Source organism: Neophocaena asiaeorientalis, unplaced genomic scaffold, assembly GCF_003031525.2.
Source record: "Neophocaena asiaeorientalis asiaeorientalis breed wild unplaced genomic scaffold, Neophocaena_asiaeorientalis_V1.1 scaffold30, whole genome shotgun sequence".
Taxonomy (NCBI): Eukaryota; Metazoa; Chordata; class Mammalia; order Artiodactyla; family Phocoenidae; genus Neophocaena; species Neophocaena asiaeorientalis.
In genome coordinates, this window is record NW_020174923.1 from 14502325 (window position 1) to 14513159 (window position 10835).

General features: G+C 54.7%; 2 protein-coding genes across 5 annotated transcripts in view; one reads left to right on the forward strand and one right to left on the reverse strand.

Moving 5' to 3' along the window:
* The window catches only part of SMARCD2 (SWI/SNF related BAF chromatin remodeling complex subunit D2), a 9924-nt gene extending 3903 nt beyond the window's left edge, over window positions 1-6021 (forward strand). Inside the window, exons 1-13 of one of the 4 annotated variants that reach the window (XM_024760716.1) lie at window positions 320-341; window positions 1168-1352; window positions 1553-1595; window positions 1752-1874; window positions 2637-2792; window positions 3206-3301; window positions 3444-3545; window positions 3699-3860; window positions 4028-4125; window positions 4301-4436; window positions 4592-4714; window positions 4850-4951; window positions 5078-6019. In XM_024760716.1, the coding sequence (XP_024616484.1) occupies window positions 1177-1352; window positions 1553-1595; window positions 1752-1874; window positions 2637-2792; window positions 3206-3301; window positions 3444-3545; window positions 3699-3860; window positions 4028-4125; window positions 4301-4436; window positions 4592-4714; window positions 4850-4951; window positions 5078-5131 (1371 nt within the window). In that variant the 5' untranslated portion in view covers window positions 320-341; window positions 1168-1176 and the 3' untranslated portion in view covers window positions 5132-6019. Of the gene's footprint in view, window positions 1-319; window positions 342-361; window positions 1353-1552; window positions 1596-1751; window positions 1875-2636; window positions 2793-3205; window positions 3302-3443; window positions 3546-3698; window positions 3861-4027; window positions 4126-4300; window positions 4437-4591; window positions 4715-4849; window positions 4952-5077 lie in introns of those variants that run through there. The other 3 variants (XM_024760715.1, XM_024760717.1, XM_024760714.1) reach the window with 3 other exon arrangements.
* A 58-nt stretch (window positions 6022-6079) lies between these two features.
* Window positions 6080-10659, reverse strand: PSMC5 (proteasome 26S subunit, ATPase 5). Its single transcript, XM_024760718.1, has 12 exons — window positions 10494-10659; window positions 9929-10000; window positions 8469-8538; window positions 8090-8187; window positions 7861-7917; window positions 7551-7781; window positions 7136-7262; window positions 6860-7050; window positions 6661-6759; window positions 6470-6580; window positions 6291-6377; window positions 6080-6183 (listed from the first exon to the last, which is right to left on the reverse strand). Exons 1-12 carry the CDS (start codon window positions 10515-10517, stop codon window positions 6130-6132), a joined length of 1221 nt encoding a protein of 406 aa, XP_024616486.1. The 5' UTR covers window positions 10518-10659; the 3' UTR covers window positions 6080-6129.
* Between the last annotated feature and the right edge of the window lie 176 nt (window positions 10660-10835).

Below are 10835 nucleotides of genomic sequence, written 5' to 3' on the forward strand. Positions count from 1 at the left end.
GTCCTGGCGGTTGCATAATCTGGGCCCTGGGGCCAGCCCTGTGAAGCTGCCAGGGACAGTGTGTACGAGGCAGAGCTGCCAAACAGGCCTTGCAGGCAGCAGCCTCTGGGAAGGGGCGGGGGTTACTCCCTGAGGGGCTCCACAGAGATGCTGGGGAGCCTGACCTCGGTGGGAAATCCTTCTGCAGGCTTCTAAAGAAGCCACCTCTCATTCAGATTCCTCTGCTGATTCTAAGACTTCGATCCTTGCATCCCCTGATAATCTTATCTCCCTTCTCCAGTTTGGGATTGCCAAGCCAGCCCTAGCCTCCAGGCGGTGCGTGGACCACGCGCAGAGGCCAGGTGCCAGCTGCTCTCTCTCCCACAGGAGCCACGGCTTCCCCTTCGGGGTCTTCTGACGTAGGGGTTGGGGGCTGGGCAGTGGGGAGGTGAGAGAAGGGTCCAGTTGTGGGTGGTGAGTAGGGGCCATATGGCAGCCAGATGGTCTCTGTACTCCGCCTGAGGCCCCCCACCAGCTGGGACAGGCTCCACGCCATCCCGCTGCGGCTTGCTCACCTGGGCTTCCACTGCCTGATGGGCTCGCCAGCCTGTTGGACTGCCTTTCTCCTCTTAGTCACACCACCAGGCTGGCGATGGGATGGGTGTTGCGGCTGTGACCGTCAGCCTGCTCCTCTCACACTGCACCCAGCCACCTGGCCACGATACTGCCCCCAGGCTTCTCCCTCAAGTTGGGGGAAGGAGCAGATGGGAGTGCTTGCTGGGACCATCTGAGAGCCTCAGGAGTGCCTTGAAGCTGGCTGGTCCCAGGGAGCAGGGGCATAGTGTGCTAGGGCTGGAAGGTGGCTGGAAGTGGCGATGGGCCCTGAAGAACTCCCCCAGGCCCTTCTCTCTGCAGGCAGGATTCTCCTCCCACCCCTGGGCTCTGCAGGCCTCATTCGCTGGCACGGCTGCCAGGGCGGTTGAAGGGGGCGGGGCAGGTGTGGTTTACACTTCTGCTCTCAGGCGCTTGCTCCCCTTTGTTCTTGGCACTCCTGCCCGCGCTCTGCGGGCTCTGCCGTGTGCTGCTCAGGGCTGGACCTGGCTGAGCAGAGGGATGGAGGGAATGGGTTACGGGCCCCATAGGTCCCCACCGCTGACCTGTGCATCTCCGTTGGCTCACTTCCCCCAGAGGCCTGGCATGTCACCAGGGAGCCGGATGCCCATGGCTGGCTTGCAGGTGGGACCCCCTGCCGGCTCCCCATTTGGCTCAGCTGCTCCACTTCGACCTGGCATGCCACCCACCATGATGGACCCATTCCGAAAACGCCTGCTTGTGCCCCAGGCCCAGCCCCCGATGCCTGCCCAGCGCCGGGGGTAAGACCATCCTGTTTCTCCCGCCCCATCTAGTGCAGCTCTAGTGGTAACAGACGGTTTCCTTCTGTCCTAAGAGCTTCGATGATTGAGGAAGACTCCCAGGTCTCCTGGGGGAAGGTCCTGGGGACTGGAGAGGTAGATGGCGAGTGGGGGAGGTACGTTGGACCATTGACCTCTTAAGTGGGTTTCTGTCCTCCCAGGTTAAAGAGGAGGAAGATGGCAGATAAAGTTCTACCTCAGCGAGTGAGTATGTTGGGGGGAGGCCTAGGAGGCTCACCCAAGGGCTGGTTGGCTGAGGGTGGAGTGAGTCTCCCCTAACCCTGGGGTGAGGGAGAAATGGAGGAAGGAACCAGAGCTGCAGCTGAAACAAGCTGATGAACCCCTTCTCCCTTCCTCCAGATTCGGGAGCTTGTCCCAGAGTCTCAGGCGTACATGGATCTCTTGGCTTTTGAGCGGAAGCTGGACCAGACCATTGCTCGAAAGCGGATGGAGATCCAGGAGGCCATCAAAAAGCCTCTGACGGTGTGTGCAGCCCCGGCTACTTCTGGGCCTTGCCAGGCTTCTCTGCCTCTCCCTGGCCTTGTTTTCCAGGGGCCAAGCGAGGGTCTGTGATGGGCTAGAGCAGGATTTTTCACATTGTAGGATACAGCCCATTGAGCATGAACTCAATTTAGTGTGGTGGGGCCAGCACGTTCTCAATGAAATATAACATAGCAGAAATTATAATAATTCTTCACAGTAGTAAAGGACTTAACGACATTTTTATCTCATGTATTTATGTGTGTAGATCCTGGATCATGATTTAAAATGTAAATATTGTAGATCGTGGTCAGAAGTTTGAAAGGCAAAACTACAGGGTAGATGAGGGTAGTTCCTGTCTTCTTCCCCATCCCTAGAGAAGCTTTATCTAGAACAGCCTCTTGAATGGTGAAGGCTTTCCAGGAGATGATATTCTGGGACCATAATGGGTGTTTGAGTTTCATTTAAAGTAGGAGCCAGAGGCTTCTGGTTTGCCTGATAGCACCCCCTATGTACCCCTGTCACACCACTGATCCCCCTGTGTTGGAATTTTTGGTAGTGCATCTGTCTCCCCTATGAAATTGTGAGTCCTTTGAAGGCCAGGACTGAAATTTCCTCCCCTGATTCCCAGTGCCTAACCAGGGGCCTGGCCCACAGTCACTGCTCTGTATTGATGTTGAATGAGTTCAGATGGGAAGATTGGGTAGCAGTGTTTTCCAACACACTGGTCCCCCTCTAGCTAACCGGTCTTTTTTCTCTCTTTAGCAAAAACGAAAGCTGCGGATCTATATTTCTAATACGTTCAGTCCCAGCAAGGCAGAAGGTGATAGTGCAGGAACCGCAGGGACCCCTGGGGGAAACCCCGCAGGGGACAAGGTGGCTTCCTGGGAACTCCGAGTAGAGGGAAAACTGCTGGATGATGTGAGTTGGGGAAGGAGGTGTCTGGAAGGGAGGTGGCCTGTGTGGGCCAGACACTTGGGCACTTCTGGGGACGTCCTGCATGAGGGAGAGGGCACTGCTCACAGTTCATGCTTTGCACAGCTCTGAGCCAGTACGAGGTGGGAGATTTGTATGGTTATTACAACAGTTTTCCTGCAGATGGCAGTAAAGTGTCCTGAGGAAGGGGTGCCCCTTTCTAATTGGCTGACAGTGGGGCTGCATAGAGCCCCTTCCCTGTCTCAAGTCTCTCACTTTTCCCGGCTTCCTTCAGGGCCCAAGAATCTTCAGTACCCTGAGCTTCAGGGCTGAAACAATATTCCTCTGTTTGGGGCTTAGTATAGCTTAGGCTTGAGCGCTCATCAGCACCCCTATCTCACACCCCTTTGCATCCCCAGCCTAGTAAACAGAAGAGGAAGTTTTCTTCATTCTTCAAGAGCCTCGTCATTGAGCTGGACAAGGAACTGTACGGGCCTGACAACCACCTGGTGGAGGTGAGAGTGGGCCTGGGGTTCAGGAACACAGGGTTACATGCCAGGTGGCCAGAGAAATGGCCTTAGTCCCCTTGCAGGGCCAGGTGTGTATGTTCATGCCCACCCCCTTGGTGATGAGCTTTGCTCCCCTCCCCGCTGCCAGTGGCACCGGATGCCCACCACCCAGGAGACAGATGGCTTCCAGGTGAAACGGCCCGGAGACCTCAACGTCAAGTGCACCCTCCTGCTCATGCTGGATCATCAGGTGACAAGTGCCCTCGGGCCATGTTTGGGGTCACAGGGACTCTCGTCTGGGGCATTGGGGCAGGTCCCTATTGTAAAGCCTGTCCCTGTCCCTGTCCTATTCTTTTTTTTTCTCACAAGAACCCCTTCTCTGACTCCCCTCTGCCCATCCCAGCCTCCCCAGTACAAGTTGGACCCCCGACTGGCGAGGCTGCTGGGGGTGCACACACAGACGAGGGCTGCCATCATGCAGGCCCTGTGGCTCTACATCAAACACAACCAGCTGCAGGACGGCCACGAGCGGGAGTACATCAACTGCAACCGGTACTTCCGCCAGGTTAGCTGGGACACCGTCCCCCCTCTAGTCTCGCAGCCCCTGTCTTGCCTGCGGCTCCAGAGCCCCACTGGGCTAGTTCTCAACCACGTTCTTCACACTGCCCCTGGGATGGTCCACTTCGCCGTGTGCCCACAAAGGCATCACCAACCCTCTGGTGCTCTCTCTAGATCTTCAGTTGTGGCCGACTCCGTTTCTCTGAGATTCCCATGAAGCTAGCCGGGTTGCTGCAGCATCCAGACCCCATTGTCATCAACCATGTCATTAGGTAAATGGGAAGAGGGGGAGGAAGGCTCCTCTAAGAGCAGTTTACCTTTGGCTTGAATTAAAGCCAGAGAGAAGCAGCAGGTTTGGTTTCCTGCTCCCCGAGCGTGTGCAGTTTGGCCCAGGTGGGTGGGGTGGAGCTGTGTGCTCACGCTTTCCCTCCCCTGTGCTGTGTGTAGCGTGGACCCTAACGACCAGAAGAAGACAGCCTGTTACGACATTGATGTGGAGGTGGATGACCCGCTTAAGGCCCAGATGAGCAATTTTCTGGCCTCCACCACCAATCAGCAGGAGATCGCCTCTCTTGATGTCAAGGTGGGCCCCTACCCTCACAGCCTCCTCTGGGGCCCACAGTGAGGCCAGGCAGGCTCTCAGGCATTTCCATACATGTGGCACTTTGGGATGGGATCCGAGTCCTCTGGGGTTAGGGCTGGAAACAGCCAGTCTGACACATGTACCCCTTTTCCCAGATCCATGAGACCATTGAGTCCATCAACCAGCTGAAGACCCAGAGGGACTTCATGCTCAGTTTTAGCACTGACCCCCAGGACTTCATCCAGGAATGGCTCCGTTCCCAGCGCCGGGACCTCAAGGTGTGCTCCTCTTTCCTGAGGTTGATCCTATGTTAAGCTCTGGGTGGTTGTGCCCCCGTCACTATTCTTCCGGTTCCAGGGGCAGGTAGATCAGGGGTGGGAATCAATTTCAGCTTTCCTCCTGGCTCTCTGCAGATCATCACTGATGTGATTGGGAACCCTGAGGAGGAGAGACGAGCTGCTTTCTACCACCAGCCCTGGGCCCAGGAAGCAGTGGGGAGGCACATCTTTGCCAAGGTGAGGCGGCTGCGCCCCATCTGCCCGCCTGTGGTTGAGCGGGACTGCACACCAGAGGGGAGGGCGAGCCGCTCACAAGCGCGGGCAGTCAGACAGGCCTGAGCCACCCGTCTCTCCCTCCTCCAGGTGCAGCAGCGAAGGCAGGAACTGGAACAGGTGCTGGGAATCCGCCTGACCTAACTGCTCAGGGATCCCTTACTTTCTTCCCAGCCCTGGAGCCACCCCCTCCTCAGCCTGGAAGGGGACCGCCCTCTGGGGCACAGACATGTAGGATAAGGAGGGGGGGAGGGGTGTCTCCTGTCACCCTCTGCTCCCCAGCTTTAGTTTCGTAAGTGTAGTGATAGGATTCCTTGTTGCTTGGTCCCAAAGCCTTATTACTTACACGTTGGCTTTAATTGAATTCACAGCAGAGGCCTCCTCTGCCCCCTGCAGGCAGGCCCAAGTAGGACCTGGAGGCTGTGCTTTGACATGGTAACCGAGACCTTTCAGAACCAAAGGCCCCTGGCTTTGCTTGTTTACAGACCCCCTTGGGGCGAGTGTCAGCGCTGGCTCTGGGGAGCTGGGCGAGGAAGAGGGGCACAGCTCACACTCTTCCTAGCCTTTCCAAACCAAAGTTCTTTGCCATTCCTACCAGCCCAGCCTTGCTGCTGGTTTTTTTTCCTTTCTTGGGTATTTGCACTATTTGTGGAGCAGGTTTTTCTATGCGGGAGCCACTTTTTTTTGTACAGGGGTAAGCTGGGGTTTTTCAGGGAGCCCTACTTGGTGTCTCCTTCCTTATTTTCTTTTCTCAATCTATGCAAGCGGCTCTGGCCGCCATCATCTCCTGAGAGGCCAGAGGGCTGCCACCCCAGCTCTTGGGCCCGGGGGGGTAACGCCTCCTAGAGGGAGGGCACACTAGTTCTCTGGCGTGGCCTGAGGCATGGGTGTGTGTGGGCAGGGGTAGGTGCAGGGGCGAGATGGCGAGGACTATTGTCCTTTGGAGCTTGTTAAGGAGGGTGGGCCTAGGGCTTGGCAAGTGCCACTTCTGGCAGGTTTGGAAATTTCCAAATAAATCTTTGTTTATTGGTGGTGCCCAGACCTGGTGACTGAACAGTGCGGCCACTCATTAACAGACTCAAATCCTCAAGGTCTTGTCCTGCAGAGCTTTATTTGAGGGACCCACACAAAGGACATCCGCCTCACTTCCACAGCTTCTTGATGGACATGTTTTTCTCACTGTCCTTTTGCATGACCTGGAGAGACAGAGCGAGCATTTAAGTTAGAGACTGGGTGAACACGTGCCCCATCCCCACTGCTCCAGAGCCACCATCAGCAAAGGCGGAAAGACGGAGGCCCGTACCTTGGCTACTGCCATCTCAAAGTCCTCCTGGGTGACGTGGACTCGCCGCTCCCGCAGTGCGTACATGCCGGCTTCAGTGCACACGCCCTGAGCAGGGAAAGGAAGACAGGCGCTGGGGCTGTGCCCTGGAACCTGGAGCTTCCTGCCGCTGCCCCCATTTCCTTGGGCCCTCCAATTACCTTCACTTCAGCCCCTGATGCTCCTGGCATGAGCTCAGCAATTTTTCTCAGGTTGATCCCCCGGGTCAGGTTCATTTTCCGAGAATGGATCTTCAAAATGTCCAGCCGGGCCTAGCGATGGGAGAGGAAAAGGCTGAGCCCACGGCCTGCCCTCACAGCCGGAGCCACTGCCAGCGCTGCCCATCACAAACCTCCTCATTGGGGGGTGGGAATTCAATTTTTCTGTCAATGCGCCCTGGGCGGAGCAGTGCTGAGTCCAGGATGTCAATCCTGTTGGTGGCCATGATGACCTGAGTAGACAAAGCAGGTGGCGTCAGCTAAGCCCTTCCTGAGGCTGCAGCCTCACCCGGGGCCTTCCCGTAGCTCCTCCCACAGCCGACCCCACTGCACCTTGATGTTCTTGGTGGCCTCGAAGCCATCCAGCTGGTTGAGCAGCTCCAGCATCGTGCGCTGGACTTCACTGTCCCCTCCGGAGCCTCCCTCCAGCCGGGAGGAGCCGATGGAGTCGATTTCGTCCATGAAAATGATAGATGGAGCGTGTTCTCGGGCCATGACAAACAGTTCCCTCACCATTCTTGCCCCTGCACAGAGGCCAAGCTGGCGTTAAGCTGATGGGCCCCCCAGCCCCCGCCGCCTTATAGTTTTCTTGTTTCTGGCCACAGTTACCTTCCCCGATGAATTTCTGCACCAATTCAGAGCCAGAGACACGAATGAAAGTACAGTCTGTATGATGAGCCACAGCCCGGGCCAACAGTGTCTTCCCAGTGCCTGGGGGTCCGTACAGCAGCACTCCCTAGAGAACAACAGGACTCAGGGCAAAAAGCTGGCCTCCACGTTTCATTCAATGAACATTTATCGAGTGTGTGCACTGTGCTAGATCCCGTATTAGATGCTAGAGGTAAAAAAGTGAATGTCAAGGCCCCTTCTGGAGCTTATAACCAAACCACTTGGGTGGCCTGGTGGCATCTCTCCCCCAGCCCCTCGGCATGGGGAGGGCCAGCGTGAGCAGGCTCCCGTCTATGCAGCCGGGGGCAGGAGATGGGCAGTAGCAGCACGGTCCTCCCACAGAAGCCCTGCTCACCTTGGGCTGCGCGATGCCCAGCGCTTCAAAGAGCTCAGGATGCTTAACGGGCAGCTCAATCACTTCTTTGATCTCCTTGATCTGCTTGTCCAGGCCACCAATCATCTCGTAAGTTGAATCTGGCACCTTCTCCACCATCATCAGTGACACCAATGGGTCTACCTTGTTGGGCAGGATCTTGTGCAGAGTGTAGCTGTCATTTCTGAGGGCCACCCGGCAATTGGGTGTCACCTGAGTGAGGAGAGAGAGGTTCAGGAAGTGGTGTGGTGAGAGCTGACCCCCCACCTCCCACCTCCCCAGCTGCACTCACATCATTGATGTCGATGTTCTTATCTACGTCTACGACAAACTTGCCCTCAGGATGTACCTAGAGAAACAACGGCTCATGACCTTCCTCCCCCAACAGCCACCAAATCACCGACCTCGCCCAGGAAGACACATGAGTCTTACAGTAACGTGAGAACAGTGTCCTCACTACACACAAAGGTATGGGAATGCAGTGGGCAACGGGCTGGTCCCTGGGGTCATGTTGCCTTTACCTTAACCAACACTTTCTTCTTATCCATGGCCCGGACTACTTCCCCCACATAGGAGCCCTGTTCCTGCAGCAGCTGTAGCTCTTCCCGCAACAGGCGAACTAGATGCGAAACAGACACAATGGCCACCCAGATTCTTTGGTGTCCCCCACCTATGACTTGATTCAACATGCATGAACTAAGCACCGCTGTAAAATTTTGAAGGGAAGGCCTCAAAAAAAAAAAAGTCAAAGTTCATGTCTTTAAGGAGATTACGATGGGGCTCAGGAGAGAGATGTGCATGTAAACAGAGCATCACCTTGGACTGGGAAAAGCAACAGCCACCAATGTAAAGACTCACTTCAAACTGCCCACACACAGCCTTCCCATCCTTCCCCCTCACCTTTTGCATTAAGCTCATTCCTCTGTGCCTGCAGCCTCCGGAGATTTTGGCTCTTATCATTCACAATCAGCTGTGGAGGACAAGAAGCAAAGGGTGGAAAACGGTAGGCGGTTAAGATCTTGGCCGAAACCCTCATAGGCTGATATGAGCTAAGCGAGGAAGGAGCACAAGGCACCTGCATTCTCCATTCAGATTCTCCAATATGATTCTAACGACCCTATCCTGTCCTCCAAGAGTCCCTCTGGAGTGTAGGACAACCACAGGAAAAAAAGGTTGCTTGTCTAATACTGGTCCAGGAATAACAAACCATAGTGGAGAAGAATTAACAGCTGGCTCACATAGTCAGTTTCTTGCAGACTGGTAACATGGTAGAGTGGGAAGACCTCTGAGTCAGAAGCCTAAGTTCTAGCCCCATTGCTGGCAATAACAGTTGGGTAAAGCCAATGAAAGCTATGTAAAAGGTCTAGATCTGTTACCCAACTGCAAGCATCACCTATCCTGCCTCTTTTCAGGACTAACGTGAGGAACAAATGAAAGCACACGTAATGCATTTCAAAAATGACAAACCGGACTTCCTTGGTGGCGCAGTGGTTAAGAATCCGCCTGCCAATGCAGGGGACACAGGTTCGAGCCCTGCTCTGGGAGGATCCCACATGCCACGGAGCAGCTAAGCCTGTGCGCCACAACTACTGAGCCTGCGCTCAACGGCCTGCGAGCCACAACTACTGAAGCCCGTGCTCCGCAACGAGAAGCCACCGCAATGAGAAGCCCGCGCACCGTAACGAAGAGTAGCCCCCACTCGCCGCAACGAGAGAGCCCGCGTGCAGCAACGAAGACCCAACACAGACAAAAATAAAAATAAATTAAAAAAATATATATATATATCATAGTCTCTTCTAAAAAAAAAAGTGACAAACCAAATATGATACCTACAAATGTACCTGGAGTTCAGAATTTTTCCTTGTGGCTCTCCTCCATCCAACTGACATTATTTTCCTTATTTCTGTAGTCCCTGCTCCCTGTTTAGGCTAGAGCACTGGGTTGTCCAGTTCCTTTTCATTCAGTCCTACGGAATCAGCATTGTCCAGACTCCTCAATTCTGTCTTCCCTCACTCTGCCCCAACCCTTCCTCTGATAAATCTCATCTTCTGATCCTATGTCTTCTCTTTTATAAGAAACCCTCTCATTCAGGCTTCTTCTAAGAAGAATGACTTTTGGCTGGGGGTACCTTTTACGTTAAAATTTGACTTTTAAAGATGTTTAATGAACTGTGAATACTACCTTCAAAATGATGGGACTTGAGAGGAACAAGAGGCTGTTAACTTCATATACTTTATACCGTTGGCTTGTTACTTCTTCCACTGCGCCCCCAGTGGAATTATATGGATTTGCAGAAATCCGTTCCATCAATCCCTCATCCCCCTTCTAGCTCCCTCTGGACCTTTGGAGTCCGTTCTCACCTGGAGTTCTTCAATCTTGGACAGATAATACTGGCGGAGTCCACTGCCTGCCTTCCCCTCTTCCAGCTCCATCTGAAGACACAGTGTAATTAGTTACCAGCAGGTTAAACATCCAAGGGATAAAGCTACTTCCAGCTTGGATTTCGGAGATTTAAGATTTGGGTTCTAAGCCCTCACTCCATCTCTTCGGAACCATTTCCCGTGACTAAACTAAAACAGAATGAGAACGGTGCCTACCTCTTAAGACTTTCAGGAGGATCAAGAGACGACACACCCGGGAACGCTACACAAACCCCAGGTGTTATTACTACAGGAGGAGCCAGTAGGAAGGACGTGTCCTCCGACTCCCTCGACTCGCAGAAGGATGGGTTCCCGCTCCCACCGCTCCTCTCACTTACTCGGCTTCCACAGGGTCTTCCACTCCCGGCCCTGCCTTGACCCGCCGGGGGCGGCGCTGACACAGCAGATCCGGTCCCAGGTAGGGCCCAGTCTAGACTACTGCCCACCTCGGATCACACCTGTTTCGAATCCAGCCCCAGTCCCCGCCCGACCACCGCCGCCATACCTGCTCTGGTCCGTCAAGCGCCATCTTCCCTCTTCCGCGGCCGGCATCAGAGCCGCCTTGGCGCGCAGGCGCAGAAGCAGGGGCTTGGGGACCGAAAACCAAGGCAGAGAACAGTTCCGGGTCAATGGGCGGGGTGTGAGGACACACGGTAACTTAAACAGGGGCCATGAGGGGAGGGGCGGCGGTACGCGAGATCAGGAGCTTTGAAAAGGGTTAGCAGAACTCCTAAATATTACTCTCCAGAAATTCGGTTTTGGTTAAAGTAACCATTTCTCCTGGTGCCAGCTTCCAACGTATAAAACCTGGGGACAGAAAATTTTTGTGGCCACGCTCAAAATGGCG